General features: G+C 40.9%; 1 protein-coding gene across 2 annotated transcripts in view; it reads left to right on the top strand.

Annotated features, from left to right (window-relative positions):
• The window catches only part of igsf9ba (immunoglobulin superfamily, member 9Ba), a 69,124-nt gene that overhangs the window by 16,822 nt on the left and 34,815 nt on the right, over positions 1-17,487 (top strand). For both annotated transcript variants that reach the window (XM_026191692.1, XM_026191693.1), the window contains exons 2-3: positions 3,762-3,959; positions 11,020-11,166. In XM_026191692.1, coding sequence (XP_026047477.1) covers positions 3,762-3,959; positions 11,020-11,166 — 345 coding nt within the window. The remainder of the gene's footprint in view (positions 1-3,761; positions 3,960-11,019; positions 11,167-17,487) is intronic.

Genomic DNA, 17,487 nt, shown 5'->3' with positions numbered 1-17,487 from the left:
CCCTGCCATATATTATCTCAAGCCCTGAAAGCCTATTCTGTGTCCAAGGCATGCTCTCTCTGCCACATAGATCCAAAAATAATGTGAGTTAGAAATCTGAGCTGCTAAACTCCTGCAACCTCAACTGTCTGCAGAGAAAACAATGGATTTCAGCAGCATGCACTGCTGTTCCACCGGGTTTGAGTGTGTGCTTTATGTCAAGTGACTCTACTTACTCAAACCAAACAATGTATCCACTGTGCTTCATTATGGATAGGAACTTGTGTTTTTTTTCCTCTGAAAGCCTCGAAGTACAAATGCTGGACACTGTTTTACACCCGAAACACTCAGTGCGTTCACCCCCCCAAAAAGAAAGCAAAATATTATTTTATGATCACCCAAAGTTAAGTCTTTGGCTAGGTTTGTTACACTTTTATCGTTCGTCATCTAAGAAAATTTACTATTAGACAAAGATAACCTGAGTAAATACAAAATGCAGTTTTTAGACAACGATTACATTGATTAAGGGAAAAAAGTTATCCAAACCTGCCTAGCCTTTTATGAAAAAGTAATTTCACACTAATAACTGGTTGTGCCACTCTTGGCAGTAAGAATTGCAGTCAAGCATTCATAACTGGCATGAGTCTTTAACATCACTAGAGGAATTTTGGCCCATTCCTCTCTGCAAAATTCAGCTATATTAAGGGGTTTTTAAGCATGGACGGCCTGTTTAAGGGCATGCCAAAGCACCAAAGTCTCTGCTTTGATTAGGCCGCTCTGAAAGCTTCATTTAGTTTTGAACTTGCTGATGTGTTTCAGTTCTTCTGCGTAACAAGGGTCCACCTGAAATTTAGGGCACAAAAAGATGGTCAAATCTTCTCCTTCACAATTTTCTGTTTAAGAGTAGAATTCACGATTCCTTCAAAACTATATCAAGTCATACAGGTCCTAAAACACCAAAGCCATCACCAACACACTACCACCATCATGTTTGACTGTTGGTATTGTATTAGTTTTATGTAAGGAGGCTCAAACTTTCCAAAAAGTTAAACTTAGGTCTAAGCAGTTCACAGAATATTTTACCCAGAGTCTTGAGAAAATCAAATCAAATCAAGATGTTTTCTGGTAAATGTTAATAAGCCTTTGTGGGGGGTTTTGATCAGTAGTGGTTGCAGAGTAACTTGCAGAGTCTCTTTCTTATTATTGAGTCATGAACACAGACCTTAGCTAAGGCAAGTGAGGACTGAAGTTCTTCAGATGTTGTTCTGCGCTTTTTTTGACCTCATGGATAAGTTAGTGTCCTTCTGGTAGTCCAGCCACTATTGTCACTAACCCATTTAGATTGGGAACACAAGGAAACTACTAGCCTGTCTTTGTTTGGAGGTAACACAATCCATCTACTAACATGGATTATAAGGACCTTTACTGTTCCAATGGTGTGTGCAGGATTAAACATTTATCAAGTCAGTGCATGTGCAACTAATCCCAAAAGGTCAACCTGTGGACACACACAATTTAATTCTACTCTCGAGTTTGTATGATGCCATAGAGAGGCCACTTGTTTTGTACGGCTGTCTAAGGCACACAGCTCTGGCTGTGAGTATAGAAAGCCCCAATCTATTGTTAAAGTCTTCTGCTTGTGAGGGGCAGCCAATCAGGTAGCTAAAGCAGCTTCTTTCGGACAATGTTTTATGTGTAAAATTATTTTAAACAGTGAATCACACCAAGCTGCTCTAGTAGAGTCCAAGGGAAAAAAAAAAATGGATCTGAAAATAATGATCATAATTCACCCTCCAATAATTATAGCAGTACAAGAAATATGGTTAAAAAAAAGTGTATTTGGCTGCATTTTCTGGACCAGTCCAGCTCTTAGTGTTTTGGTGACAAACAGTTTTCAAGAATGCCAGTATGTCTATTTTCTACATTTTTTGAACCGAGAGCTTTAAGGCACTCTGGGATTCACTGAACTAGAATTACTCTTTCATCCTTTTTTAAATAGAATTTAACAGCTGAATGTTGTGTGATATGCCCCAGCACAATCACCTGATGGGCGTTGAGGGGGTTATTATAATCGTTGTGAAAGTGTTATAAATGAGCCTGCAATGGAGCATGTTCAGGTGTGAATTCCAGACTTTTGGCGAGCCTGAAAGGATTAGTATAGCAGATTTCTGATTTTGTTGCGCTGATATGGACTGGACAGGTTTCTACAGAAGCTCATTAAAAGGCTTGTATCACTTGCAGGGTGGTTTTATGCCCACAGAAGCACTTTTCAACCATTAGCTCCCTTCAGTGTTCAGTCTTAGCAATCTTTGTCCATTTTGACATGCTACAGTTTACTTATTTTAGTGAATAATGTTTTATTACTAACATGATCTAGCTGGTACAAAGTGGTGTGCTTATGCTATTTCTTACCTATATAACTTCTTTTATAGGTTTTTAAAAATTGCATCACCCCAGTTTTATGTTATAGGCCATGTTTGAATGGTTATAGGCAGTCATGCACACTTGTTTCAGTTGGTTTATGCTGCTCATTAGAGCTTAGTGTTGCACAGTATGCCTGCTTTTCCTTGTGACTAAAGAGGCACAGTAGCAAAGCAGATTCCAGCACTGAAGGCTGTAACTGGCAGACCATATCTCCACTTTAAAAAGTGTAATTTGATTAAATCTGCTCTGTTTCAGTCTAGAATCTGTGCCGGCTGAAACGAATAAAGTGGATTAACTCTGTCAAAGGATAATGCAGATTAAGCTGGTAAACACAATCACTAAGTGGTGCATATGGCCTGTAGGGGTGGAGTCAAAGCTTCATTTTAAAAAAAAATATTTTTGGTAGAGGAACTGGGCGAAGAGATTTGTTTTTTGTTTTTTTTAATGCACAGGTGAAAGGCATGTGTTCATATTTTCAATTGTGACAAGGTGGTCCAACATCATAACATACACGCATGGCCACCCACTCCCGCCCGGCGTGTAACAGCAGCTCTGCTTGAGCCCAAAATACCTCCAAGTCGTCACATATTTGTTCTTCAGTAAAAATGATCCCTGATGATGCGAACGTTACTGCTAATGAAAGTGTTAAGTTATTCAGCTGGTGTTTCTCTGGAGTGAAACGTCAGCATGTCTCTTGATCCCTGAAGCGATTTTCCCCCTGGGTGAGGGCGGGTGGTCATGCTTGCTCTGACGGTGGAGATACAGCCAGCTCAATGAAAGGCAGGGGTGGCAGCTGGACAAAATCCATTCCCAGAGTGAGCGTTCTGCTGAGGCAGGTATGCCGACCTTTGAGTCATCTGATAGGTCAACGCTCGGCAGCGTGCCTGGACATTCATGGCTAAACGCCAAGCCTGGTGGTGCTCATAGTAAAGCTCATCTGAGCAACAGCCAGCTATGATCAATGGAACCCCTTGGCAGCTCATTTATTGTACAGTATGGCACAGCCGCAAAACACTCAACCAACAGATGCAGGTGACAGATGACGATAGGCCGATAGGATGAGGGGTTTTCACATGTGCGCGGTCACCGGTGCACTACCACCTCACTGTACAGTACAGCGCTCTTTGAATAAAATGTACTTTTAATCCATTAGTTTAGTCGATCGCGTTGAATCGCCACCCCAATTATTGTTTGTAAATTAGTCTTGAATGAAATGGGATTTTCCTGCTTAGTCTGCAGGATTTCAACGCATGAAGATTTTCCTGTTTCTTGTTCTCCTGCATGTCACGCACCAGCTGTGCTGCGATGAACATGAAAATGACGTGTTTGCCCACAAAACGTCTTCCCTCTCCTTCCAGGTGCCCACGGAGTGAGAGAGGAGCCCCGGTTTGTGACGGCGCGCGCTGGAGAGAGCGTGATCCTGGGGTGTGACGTGTCCCCTCCCCTGGACGGCCAGCAGCCCCCCTATGTGGTGGAGTGGTTCAGGTTTGGAGTGTCTATTCCCTTCTTCATCAACTTCCGCTTCTACCCTCCTCATGTGGATCCAGAATACACTGGTAAGACAACTGTAGGTCTGGCTAAAATAAAGTAATGCAGCTACAGAGAGCAGACAAATACAGAAACATTGTGAGTAATAAGTTTTATCCATGATGGATTTAGTCTAAAACCTCTGAATTAATGTGGACTTGGATGCCTCCTGGGATAAGTGAGGATCAAAATCTTATCAACTGCCAAGCACGCTGAATCTGAGACTTTTTATTGTTGACACTGCAGCAGAAACAATGTTGACAACATAATTTCACGCTACATACAGCGGTCAAATTGAAGAACACCCCGCGGGACGAGCACACATGTTTATCTGTATGTAATATGAACCGAATTCGAGTGCATACCAAACAGTGAATGGTGCCAAAATCATAGTTAATATAGGTTAAGATATATTTACCTACTAGCACCTCTAAGACTCTTTTCATTGACATCTAGATATAATCCACACTTGATTGTGATGTATCTATCTTGAACTTCAGGTTTTTGCTCATATAAACCCAACTGTCCCCTCTCAGATGGTCATTAATGAACTTTAGAGTTGTTGATAGGTGGATTCTGCTTATTTCCTCTCCTTTAATTCTGCATTGAAATAAATCTTCCCCCACACGCCACAGTAATTCTATAAAGACAAAAAAAGATAACAAAACATCTCATTTTTTCCTCGTTTTAGTTGTTTCACCTTGTTTCGGTAAAGACGTCTTCGATCAACCTGTCAAGTCAGCCCCCGATCTTGTGGCTCATGGCTATAGTAATGATATATTAGTACAGAAACATTGCAATGTTTAGCTCCAAGGGTCCTGCATAACTATAATCATTCGGTAAACATTTCTATGATTGCGCAGGATATAGATTTTCCTGCACTGCTGCAGACCTTATTATGAGCTTTTGGCTGAGAGCGGGACCATTTCAAACAGATTGTAGTGCAAATGTGCTGTGCACATGTGTACCTCTCAGTCGTATTTCATTGAGAAGATTGACCTGCAATTTCAGCTTGATCCACAGTGTTTTCCCCTCAGAATCGTACTTCTGCTGTTTGAGCATCAGGCGAGTGGCTCATCGCGCACCGAGGCTTTTATGCGGCTCGAGAACGACTGGGTGTTCAGAGCTGTGCAGGAAAAGCAGAAAAAAACATTCACAATAATTGAATAGTGCATTGAACATGTAGGCCTTCCCACACACTCATAAAATATACAGAGCACATAAAGTACAGAGTCAGTAAAGTATATTAAAAAAGCCCCCACATGTACATGTAGAAAAAGAAAAGTAATCTCATGTTAGTAAACCCTAACAATCTTTGCTTTTATAGAGATGTAACTGGAGTTTAGAATGATTTAGATGAATGTGCCTAATGTGTGAAGCTGCATCCTTTTAATGGGGGATTTATTGCAAGTCTGTTTTTATTTAAGCAGATGTGCAGACGGGGAGCAACATGAGCATCATTCTGTTTTTACTTTGCTTGTTTTTTGGTCTACCAGCTCCTGAAAGAATAACCTGGCTGTTAAATGCATTTCTATGATCACTACCTGTGTCTTAACCGTGTCTGTGTGCTGTCTGGTGCCGGCACAGTACTTAACACTGGGATTTTTCTAAACTCAGCTGACGGTTGAGGCCAAAGTGATGTCCTAAAGCAGTGAGAGTGAACAAAAACAATAAAGCCGTGCGCTGTAAAATTAAAACTACGATGTCGCAGAGCTCCGCAGAGTCGAAATTGAACCGCAGAGTCGGGCAACCACTTTTACATTTGATCCTCTGTTAATATAAAATTATTGATTATAGCTGCTTTAAGGTTAGGGTACAAAATGTGTTTACCTCACATTCATCACAGCGTAACACAAGTCAAGACAGTATGTCTGCAGCAGGCTCTGTGCTGAGTGCTTACAGCAGGAAATTGGTTCTTCTGATGTTGCCTCAGCGGCTGTGATAAGATGGTGAGTTGTCAGAACGAGGTCAGATTTAGCCCTTCCCTTTTCTCACCTCTTTAGAAGCACAAAGCTTCTGGCTGACCTGGTAATAGGCTGTGAAATAAATGAAGACGTGACTTCCCGAAGAAGCCGAGGATTTACCTCCTCAGCTTGAGTGTCCTAAATGTGGACGTGAAAGAGTTTTCTGCTTTTATTTATATGAATCATGTAAAGCCTGTAAATAATACAGCAATCACTGGAATTCTTCCCGGTGGGCTTTTAATGCAGGATCTTCACGGCAAAGAAGCCTAATGGCAGTGACTCACTGTCTCGGGAGCGCCCCTTTTTATTATACAGTGGCTACAGTAGACGTTGCAGCTGCTGAAGCGTTTCACTGTTTAGGCTCGTGACTAACAGCTTTTTGTGTGAACAAACAGCACTTTTCTACACTTCACTGTGCTCACTTGGACTAGTGGGCCTTCGCCATGTGGCATTAGGTCCACTGTTGAGGAATTACCAGTGAACAGATGCAACTTGAATATAGCCAGTCTCATTACATAGATTAAAGTGTTTCTGGGGATTGCATGTGCATGGTGACAGCGTAATAATGACACTGGACTGCAGTTTATGAGATGCTCCTTTGGGCGCTTAATGGGCCCGTGTGGTCTCAGAGCTCATCTGGGCTATTCCCATGAATCGTTATCACTCAGTATGAATAAAGTTGATGAATAGAGGAAATGTGTGATTATTCCATCACACAGCTGCTACCAAAACAGAGAAGATTATCCATGAATACTGTACTTACTTGCGCGCATATTTTCACTCTGATGATTGCACTTTTGATTCCAGGAATCCATTCGGGTTCAATGCATCGGTTTGTCTAGGCCTATCAGTCTTGTTAATTATCCGGTTTTAAAGACTGTTAAGAGACCTATAGCACAATCATTTCTATGTGTCATTCAAATCTAAGACGAGATGTTTTCATTGCAGCTGTGTGTGTGTGTTTTTTTGCCTCTTTAACTCGATGCAAAATGCAAAATTATACAGATCTCTCTGCTATCCTGGATCATTTTGTTTGCCAGTTTGACCTGCAGCTATATGGAAATTATAACATTAAAAAACATCTATTTTTGTGCCTGCTGTAGCAAAGACACAATCAATAATTCAGATGTGCAGCTTGTGAAATTTTAGTGTCAGATCCTGCCGCTTTGGGACAAGCTGTTGGAAAACTGAATCATATCTCTTTTGCCACCATGTTTAGCCCCAGCTTGCATGTGGATAATACGGATATGTAATAATCAGTTATCTGCAGATGGTTGCAGAGATGATGCAATGTGTTGCATTTTTCTTAATATTAAAAATAAGAGGAGTTGTTTAGAGAGTTTGGTTTTGCTTGTTCAGGGCTGAGTTAGGAGCAGCCTGTTAGTAGTAATGCATCAACAGTGGATATTTTAGCATGACATAATTCAAAAAATGTAGCAAAATCGAAATTTCTGACAGCCATGCAATACGCTGGTTTTAATGTGGTAAAGCAATAAAAGTAAAATAACCACACATTCACGTTAAAAAGCAGCAAGGTGTGCTTGATCCGAAGAGAAAACCTGCGTCCATGCTGCAAGCGATCCGGCGAGCTGAGATCACAGGAAATGAATGACATTTGGTGACGTCAAGCAGCCGCGAGCAAAATAACCGCTGGTGATTTGAAGCGGGCGTGACCCAAGATACATTTATCTCAGCTTCCTGGTGAGCGACTGAAGCAACATCCAATAAAAGCACGACAGCACTGTTAACTGACGTTTGAACTTGTAGTAAATATTTTAGTGGGTTACCGAGGCAACCAGAGCATAGAACCTTCTCCAGCTTCAAGGCGATGTACCTTCAAGTCTGGACTGTGTGGTAGCTTTAGCATGAAACTAAACCAGGCGGCCTCCCTTGCTTCCAAGCCCAGCACTGTTCACAAAATGAAAACTTTCAATGGAAGAGAAATAGTCATAAGGTACAACATGGACTCTGGCTCAACCCTCAACAATCTACAAAAAAAAGGTTTCTAATTAAGCTGATTCAGGGAATTAAAAACTATACTAGCTAAAACACTTCCAAAGTTTTGCAAAAGTGCAATAAAAAGCCAGGTTTAAAGCAGGTAAAACATGAAAATTAGAAGGTCCCAATATGTTTTTTTATGATTTTGATGAAGTTGGTGCTTTGGATTTATGTGTGCCATTGTTTGCATGTTCAAATGCAAATGGGAAAAAAGATGTTGTGTAAAAAATTTATGCAATATACAATAAAATAACCGCTGGTGACAGAAAGTGTGCGTAACCTGAGATAATCTTTTCTCAACCGGTGACTGAAATATTCTCAAGTAAACAACTATCAGCTTCAAAGGAATGCACGGCAAGCGCCTAGCAGTAAGAGCGCATGTAAAGTCAATGATATTCAGTGACTTCAAGCAATGATGGATGAAATAACTGCAGTCAATGTGAAATAGGGAGCCCTGAATTCAATTTTTTAAACTGACCACCAATGAGAGTGCAGGACTGACAAAAGACTGGGTAGTAAATACATAAGAGCGTTACCTAGACAACCAGTCTACTAGCAAACCACGGGGATGTTTGCTGGTGACCAACCATCGGCGACAAACCCAAAAGCAATGTGCACCAGGCTTTAGATTACTGAATTAACCACGATGTGCCGTTTCACTCTATAATGGGGAAAGACTGAATTCAAATTTTTTTGTACTCTTACTACAACAACGTTTTCCTTTAGCCATATTCTTTTTACTCACATGTGAAACTCAGCTGACTTAAAATGTGTCTTTTCTCAATGTGTTTGCCAACTTTGTCACTTTGGATCTTCAGTATTTACTTTTCAAAGCTTTCCTATCTGACATAGCCTGTGATGTGATCTGAACAAGGTGTTGGCCCCTCTGTTTTCACAGCAGACAGAACCCTGTACTGTGTAAGTGGTGTATACCCAGGAGGCCCATTCTGACGTGGATACAGTGCTGTTAACTCTGTTTACAGCAGCACCCTCTCACTCCTTGACAAATAGAAGCTGAGACTGATCCCTACCCTTCATGCCACCACCCACCCCACTCAGCACTTCAAAAATAGCCCTGACTTTTTAAAGACGATCTACCTTTTTACTGCAAGACTGCAGTCCGCGCTTCTCTCGCTTCCTCTGTACTGTATTGATTTTCCACTAACAAAAAAAACGTCAGTTTTCTACCCCAGCCACGGCAGCAATCACAGGGTTGGGTATCTATCTATTGCATTTTTGTACCGGTAGAGCAATTCAGCCCGCCCTCAGCGTCGATAGATTTGCCTGACATTTAGTCTGAAGTAAGAGGAAACAGTGCTTACAGAACATCTACACATCAAAGTTGGGAAAAATGCTCCATTTCCAAACACTCGTCAGACAGAGGAGATTCGAATGTTTTAGTCTGTCGGGCTGTCAGATGCAGCCATGTGAGCAGCGGGCTGGAGGCTTGAAGACAGACAGCTTAGCAGCTGAAGATTTCACCATGCCTGGCTTCCTGAATGTCTCTCATCCCTTGTGATTTCCTCCTTTTAGAATTCCAATTTATCCTCAGCCTTGAAGTAAAAAGAGTTGGGGATGGAGAAGTTTCGTAAGAAAGATCATTTATGTGAAGTGGAAAGCTGGTCTTTTCCCACAGCGACACCAAACGCTGTATTAAAATTCAGCTAAAGGTGTGACTGGCAGTTCTAAGGATAAATCATAATACTTCGGCCCATGTGGATGCTCGTAAAAGTTGTGACATTTAATAAGTTAAAGAACTAGTTTTACATTTTGGGAATTTATATATATATATATATATATATATATATATATATATATATATATATATATATATATATATGTGTGTGTGTGTGTGTGTGTGTGTGTGTGTGTGTGTGTGTGTGTGTGTGTGTGTGTGTGTGTGTGTTGGGGACACTCATAGGCTTTTTAAATAAGCTTAGAGAAAAGACTTCCACAAACACCTATTAGCAACAAATAAAACTTCTTGTCCACTTAGTAGTTTGTCTGATTGCTATACAGTGACATTTGGCATAAAAATCATTTGTGTCATTATTTAGAAAGAAAGGGTATTGACAAGATTGCATGCAAGCTGTGGGATCTCAGAGATTTTTGTGAGTGACGTTAGCGCATAAACTGGTTTACCAGCATCATTCTTAATAAATCTGGCCCATAGGCATCTTTTAAGGTCTTTTTTGTGTCTCTGCCACTTTAAGCACATACACTCTGCTGTTTGCACTCACTGCAGTGCCTGCGAACCAGTATCGGTCCCATAATATGGGAAAAGCCTACTGGTCAGAATTTTTCTTTTGATTATAATTACGGCTGTATTCTTTTAATTGTGTATTAAGAGGACTGAAGAAATCTTCAGTTGAATCTAGGTCAGCTGTTTACAGCTGTTTGCGCTCATACATTAAACTAAAATAACCATCTCCTCTTTAAAGCGGGCTATGGGCTTGACATTCTGTCAAGACGGAAAATGTCCATATTCCCTCATAATATCAAAACCATTCTGCTCTCAAATCGACTCTGCGTGCTGTTTATATCTGTGTGTGTTTCCTTAGAGTTCAGAGACTTAGAAGTCAGGTTGATTGAAGGCTCTAAATTGCCCGTAAGTATGACTGTACAGTAAGTGTTTGGGACTGTCTGTCTGTGTTAGCTCTACAAGAGACTGGCAGCCAGTGTTTTCCTTCCTTCCATCTAGTGCTTGGAAAGGCTCCAGTCTGATGTAGTGCCTGAATACGAGTAAGCAGTTTGAAAAAGACCTCAAAAATGAATCAGTTTGTCATACCTGACTTTGCGGATCAAAAGGCTTGAGTTTACGACGCCCTTACAAGGAAAAGGAAAATATATGAATCTTTAGTTTATCTTTATATATTATTTTTTGAACATCTGGAACATGCTTAGAAGCGTTATACGACTGTGAGCTGTGGACTACTGTCAGAGCAGAAATAAAACTCACACTCTTACAGCCACTGCCCTAAAATAAAGCACTTAACCCCCAGCTGCTATGATGGATCTTTTTGGTGACCAGCAAAGCTCTTGGGTGTGTGTATGGTGGTATCTCTAAAGATACATTTAAAGTACTGAAGTGGTTAATTCTGCTTTTTTCCCTCCCTGCTGTCTGCAGGTAGAGCCTCTCTGCATGGGAAGGCCTCCCTGCAGATTGACCCAGTGCGCTCCGAGGACCAGGGCTGGTATGAGTGCAGGGTCCTGATGCTGGAGCAGCAGTACGACACCTTCCACAACGGCAGCTGGGTGCACCTCACAGTCAATGGTGAGTCATCTGGCCAAACAGCCTACCTTCTGACCTGGAAGTGTGAGTCTGTGAAGACAAAAAAAAGAAAAAGAAAAGAGGATCGGCTTAAGCTCCGTGTGTTTTTATGATAAGGATAATCACGTAGATTTATCATTGGCATTTCAATTAAAGATGTGGGAATGGTACATTGTTATTAGAAAAAATCTATTTATTTATTTTGCTTTAAATATTTAATTTCATTCATTTTTTTATGCTAACTGGACCTTTTTTTTAGTTGCTCACAGGCCTCCTTCTTTTACTCATCTTTCATTTACAGAAAAATTCAAATTTATCAGTGTATTTGAGTCAGGCACTGTTTTAGGTCACTCCTGTAGCTCCTTTATAAAAGGCCTCAAGGAAAAAAAAGGGATGAGCGTCTGGTTAGAGGAGGATTGATTGTGTCTAGTTTAAGGCGGTTCCGGCAGGGATTGTCTGTGATAGTCTGAGAGCTATCAAACTGATGACCAGGCGGAAAAAAAATCTGCACCTTTGCATTTCTCAGGAATGCCCCAGCGGCGCAGAGACTCCTGTGCAAAGTGTGTCTTCACATTGCGCAGCGATGCCTTTGTACTCTGTGCGTTTCAGCCTTTTTCGGAAAGATATTCGCAGTAAGCTCCTGTTTTACAGTCGATGCTTGCTGCAGATGCACGGCGCAGCAAAGATGCAATAAAGAAACCGCGGCACACTCGTGCAGGAGACGAGATTGTGGAGTACTATCAGTCGCAATTCTTTTGTTAGCTTTTTGGTTACTGATTTTATGTGTCAGGGAATGTTTCCTAAGCAGACTTTTGGAAGAGAAACCGAAAGCGGTGAATTTCTTGCGGTAAAGCGTCACAGGACTCTAAGTTCAGAAAGCTGTAATCCTCTGTGCTGTTAGAGAGAGACTTTAGAGACAAAGTACTGTCAGGCTCATTCACATGTATATTTTTGGTCTGTGAACTTCGAGCTTGAGAGCTGTGTGAAAGTCATGCATATTTGAGTTGATCATGCATATGTTTTACAAGATGCTTTTCTCGTATTTGAATAGTGATTACACTGCACTGCGTGCAAAATTCTCTATGAAAAAAAAGATCATTTATACTGTCCAGTGCACAGCATAATCACTTTGTAAAAATGGTGATTATCGGTGCTTTGCTTTGAATTTGTGTTTTGCCACATCGGGCATTGCAAATGATTTTCTAACGCGTGCTCCATGTAACGGACGTTAACTCAAAGCTGACACGAGAGCATCCCATTTCGCGTGCTTGTGTGCGGCTGAAAGAAATCTCTGTTTGCTGGTTAATGTCGGATAGGGTGAATCGGTCATAGTAAGCGTCACCTGCGCACTCTTGTGATGTTTGGAGTTTGTGAACATCTGTAGGCGTGTGCGTATGAATGTCTTGTTGTGTAGGCATACTGCATCTCTGTAGCTGCTTCATCAATATTCACTTTCAACTGCCCCCCTCCCCTCCTTCGTGTGCTGGTCTCTACTCCTGTCAGGCCTTCCAACAGAAACAGAGCTCCTCTGGCTTCAACACATCTAATAATGTCCCCGAATCTCATGTATATTTGGCATTTTATATGTCTGCATTTTGTAAGACCTCATGTATGTATGCAATGCCGCTCTCGATAGAGTGCACGCACAGCTCTACTCACAGATGGACATGTTTTGCTGGTATAAATATTTAGTTGGAGTTTTGTTATGTAAACAACAGACAGACATTCATGAAAAAATCAAAAGCTGTTTCAGCGTCTAGACATCTAACAGGGGAGTTCATATGAAGCCTTTTTGCTACTGTTGTCCCTTAAATGGGGGTCTGTGAAGGAAGCAGGTGCCATTTTCGTCTGGCCTAGGCACAGACACTAAGGGCACTCATTTCCTTTGGCCGTTAGTATTTGCATATACTGCTTCTTTGAGTTCCTGTGACTGGCCTTAACTTCCTGCCAAGCGGAGAGGGAATTCATGCCCACTCAGTGGCAGGTGTCAGATGGCAAGGCCTTGTGCCCGAAAAAGACACTAAGGCTACTCTCTCTCTGTTTTCTCCCTCCCTCGTCTTCTTCTTGCCTTTGTAAGAAGCATAGTCCTCAAGCATCAGTAAGCTTTTTAAGAAAGCAAAAAGAAAGTGCCCCATCATTGTCATGTGATTTTAATTTTATCCATGCATATTTAAACTTGAAAAAAGAGACACAATCAGACCTTGCCACCATGTCACTGGGTTAGTGATGGCTTGGCATTTAGGTCCCATTTGGTCGATGCAACTGGGTCCCAAATGTCAGCTCCATTTATTACCCGTGTGTATCTGTCTTTGTCAGTCACTGTGCTGTCCACTATGGTGAGTCTGGGGTGAACAATCACCCTCCAGACTTTACGGGAGCCCAGCTTGCAAATTTAAATTAGAGGTGGGCGTACAAAATGTAATAAATACTGTGTGTGTGGTGAATAAGATGCCCCGATAAAAATGATAAGCTAAAATTAACAAATGTTTTTCTCTATTATGACTCTTGTATAACTGTGTGCTTGTATTAACCAGAACGTTAGTGATGCAGCAGCTTATCTGGCTCACAATCCATCACAATTCGCAGGTTATTATATATAAAATGACAGATTTGATTTTGACCTTGAACACAATTTGGGTGAAGACTTGTCTGCAAGGTTCGATCGGACGAATATATCGAGCTGATTGGACAAATATATCGACTATCGACGATATATTTGTCTAATAGAAGGAGCTAATAGAAGCAGTCAACATGAGAAAAAAAAATAATAGTGCTGTTTTAACAGCACCCTCTTTCATCTGCGAGCAAATGCAGCCTCCTCAGAGTGCGCCCAAATGCTTGTTGATGGAGCTGCAGAAGCTGGTGACAGCCTAGCAAACTTAGCCGGATGATGGACACGTACATGCGCTTGCAAGTTAGCCGTGTTTCAGTACTTTGCTCGCACTATACGTCTGCACAAGTGGCACACCGCTTTGGTTACATCCTTAGGTTTACCTTTTTCATCTGGTTTAAAGCCAAAGAAACCCCAAATTGGCGACTTTATATTTTTTTAGTGCTGTCAGCGCCGTCGTCATGACTTACGCGATTAACAATTAACCCATGTGAAGCGCAAAATCCCTGAAATGTCTCTGTCAACGCATTTCGGCAGTTTGTCCAAATTTTGTTCATTCTGCGCTCCAGATGGTTTGAGAGCGTTAAAAATTTTAATCGTGATGACCGCGTTCAAGCCGCGTTAACGCTGACAGCGTTTTTGTTTTGCTTTTTTCAACTACTTTGTCCATGTTTGGACTTCTTCTGTGTCATAAACGTGCAAATCAGTCCGTGCATGATTACATTGCTCCGCCCATCAAAAAGTCTGCGCATGCGCGAATATATCACCCATCGGCGATTCTTGGACTGACGATTGCCGATTGGAAAATTTTTACATATCGCCCAACCCTAACAGGTTGTAATTGTTGCCCTGTGGATGCTGATAGGAATTTTGGCCAATACTGATTTCTTTTTAAAAAGTCTAACTGGCAGCATACACAATCAAAGATTCACTTTTCTTCAATTTAAAATATTCACATTTCCATCGTTAAGAAAATTAATCTCAGGTTCTCATAATCTGCATTAATTGCATTAAGTATTGCAGGGTCTTCTCTTATGGGAGCAACTGAAAATAAGGTGCTCTGGTACTGGAATAAATCAGAATGAGCTGAAGCTTTACTTGACATATTTTGCCTTAGCAAACACAAGCAGGTGTAACAGATTGATATAACAAACAAATGTCAGGTATTCACATCATTTTCCAGCGTATTTGTAAATTCGCCTGACAACAGGACTTTTCTCGTTTTCACTCGTCTCCATAATTTTCATCATAACCGAGGCTGCTATATTGTCGCTGGCTCTAAGCACAGGAAAGCTTTATCCTTAGGCTCACTGTATTTGTTAGTTGTTTCAAAATGTCCGTATTCAACTGGTTGATGATTTGAATGATTATGTTTTTTGTCACAAAGGTCTCACTGTGATGGAAATGCACAAACGTTTTAGTATTAATTTAAATGAACAGAAACTAGTCTTACAGCCATTTATTACTCAGAATTACAGTTAATGATTCAGACATTCAAATAAAATTTAGACTGTATAGTAAGTAGGGATAACTTCCAGCACAGCCTGTTCCAGAGTTAATATCAAATTTCCTAAAAGCTATGATGTATTCCAAAAACATGCCTAGAAAAGACAAATGTGGATGACTCACATCAGTTTTTCACTGTAATTAAAAACGAATCTGACAGACATAAAAGCACCCTTGTGCTCACGCAGCTCTTTCTATAAGTTTGAGGAGGAAAGCAACAAACCGAGATAAACGCACATTTGTTTTTGAAGTTAAGAGTTTATGTTAGTGTGATCATCTAATCTACAAAATAACCTACGTCCACCTAAAGAAAAGAGATGGATGGGATTGTGGCAGTGAAGAAGTGAGAGGAAGTAAGTCCCATTGTTTCTCCTCTTAATTACACATGGGACGCTGTGGAGTAACTTACGTATGCTGACATTAGAAGAGGGAGGAAAGTGTCACCGAGTGCCTCTTTCTTCTCTCTGCAGCAGTTTACACTTAAACCTTTGAGACTCGTGATGTGAAATCAATGAAAATATGTACTCCAATTCTCCATATTCTCTTAGGAACAGATACAAGAAAAGGAAAACAAAAAACCCCCCAAAACAAGCAAGGAAATAAAATGACGCAAACACAGTCTTGAGTAAATAAGCCTTCAAAAAGAACAGCCTTTACCCTGCTTCTTAGCATCCAGGCCATCTGCTGATGTGCTGCATGGCCTACAGAGAAGAACAGGGGGAGTTTGGGAACTCCAAACATCTTTTAATGTATATAATTGATGAAGAGATGCTGTAAGTAGGGCGCAGATTTAATGCTCAGCTTACTTTTTTTGTAGAGCAACTCCCAGGTTCCCCAAGTATTGTGACACTTCCTCTGTGATGAGCTGTACCTGACGGTGTGAAACAAATCCCAAGTTGACCAAAGTGCCTGCTGCTGTCACCAGCACCACCATGTATGCCACCTATTTCCTGTCAGCTGGTGCTTATTCCCTTGATAAAAGCTTTGGGATTAGAATTAATAACAGCGCTTACAGTGGAGGAGCAAGTACTCAGGTGATTCACTTAAGTGAAAGTACCAGTGCTGTAAAATTTCCACGTTACAATTAAATGTCTCACGAGTAAAAGTGCAGAAATATTACCTGCTAAATATATCCACCCATACTCTATATGTAAAAATCTTGAGCCATCCCTCATTTCCTTATATTTTGCTAGGAAAATAGATAATGCAGTATATGAAGCAAAAACAGTACAGTTCTAATTTCCTTTTCTTCAAGTAGTCTTCAGGAATAGTTCTCCAGGCGTCTTGAAGGACATTCAAAGCTCTTCTTTGGATGTTGGCTGCGTTTTGTTCCGTTCTCTGTCAAGATGATCTCGCACTGCTTCAATAATGTTGAAGACCCGGCTCTGGGGAGGCCAATCCATGGCACAGTCTTCCACTGTGTCTTTTTCTATCCCGGCATGCTTTTACTGCATTGGCATTGTGTTTGTGATCATTCTCATGGTGACAAATAAAGCCAAGGCAATCAGATGTTTTTCAGATGATATTGCATGGTGGATCAAACCCTGAAAGTACTGGATGAAATGCAATCCAAACCATGAGAGAGTCTCCACTGTGTTTTACAGATGACTGCAAAAGCTCTGTATATATTTATGCAAGTTGAACCATAAATTTCAAATTTGGATTCATCATCATGTTTTCTCACAGATTTTTTAGCACAGTTCTCATGTAACTTGACGTAGCTCAGAAATGTCTTCTGTTTTTCCCATCCTTAAGAATGGCTTATTGATGGCTAATTTCAGTGAACAGTGGATTGATTAAGTGAAGAGTCAGATTATTCTCTCAAATCTGGTGCCAGGTCTATGCTGGATTTTCTCTTCTTTCTTAAGGACACAACATTCAGATAATGTTCACCATGTTTGTAATGCAGCAGCATTGTGCTATTAATGCTGCTGCATTAGAGTGCAATCAGCATTTTTCTACTATTTACCAATATCTGGTTTTGTTGAGTGGTTTCCAAGGAAGTCAGTCAGGTCAAGAAGATCACAACATAAATTGGACTTGTTGTGAGATGACTGATGAAGTAGGAAAGAGGAAACACCAGCTGTATTATTATAAATATTTCTATATTTCTCTATGAAATACTGGTATAAATTAAAGGAGAGATCTCCTCTTCAGAAACGCAAAATGTCCTGGAGCCGAAGCATGTCGCTGTTTATGAGCTTAAA

This window comes from Astatotilapia calliptera, chromosome 14, assembly GCF_900246225.1.
Source record: "Astatotilapia calliptera chromosome 14, fAstCal1.2, whole genome shotgun sequence".
Lineage (NCBI taxonomy): Eukaryota > Metazoa > Chordata > Actinopteri > Cichliformes > Cichlidae > Astatotilapia > Astatotilapia calliptera.
Note: the sequence above shows the minus strand (reverse complement) of the source record. Positions and strands in the feature narration are given on the sequence as shown.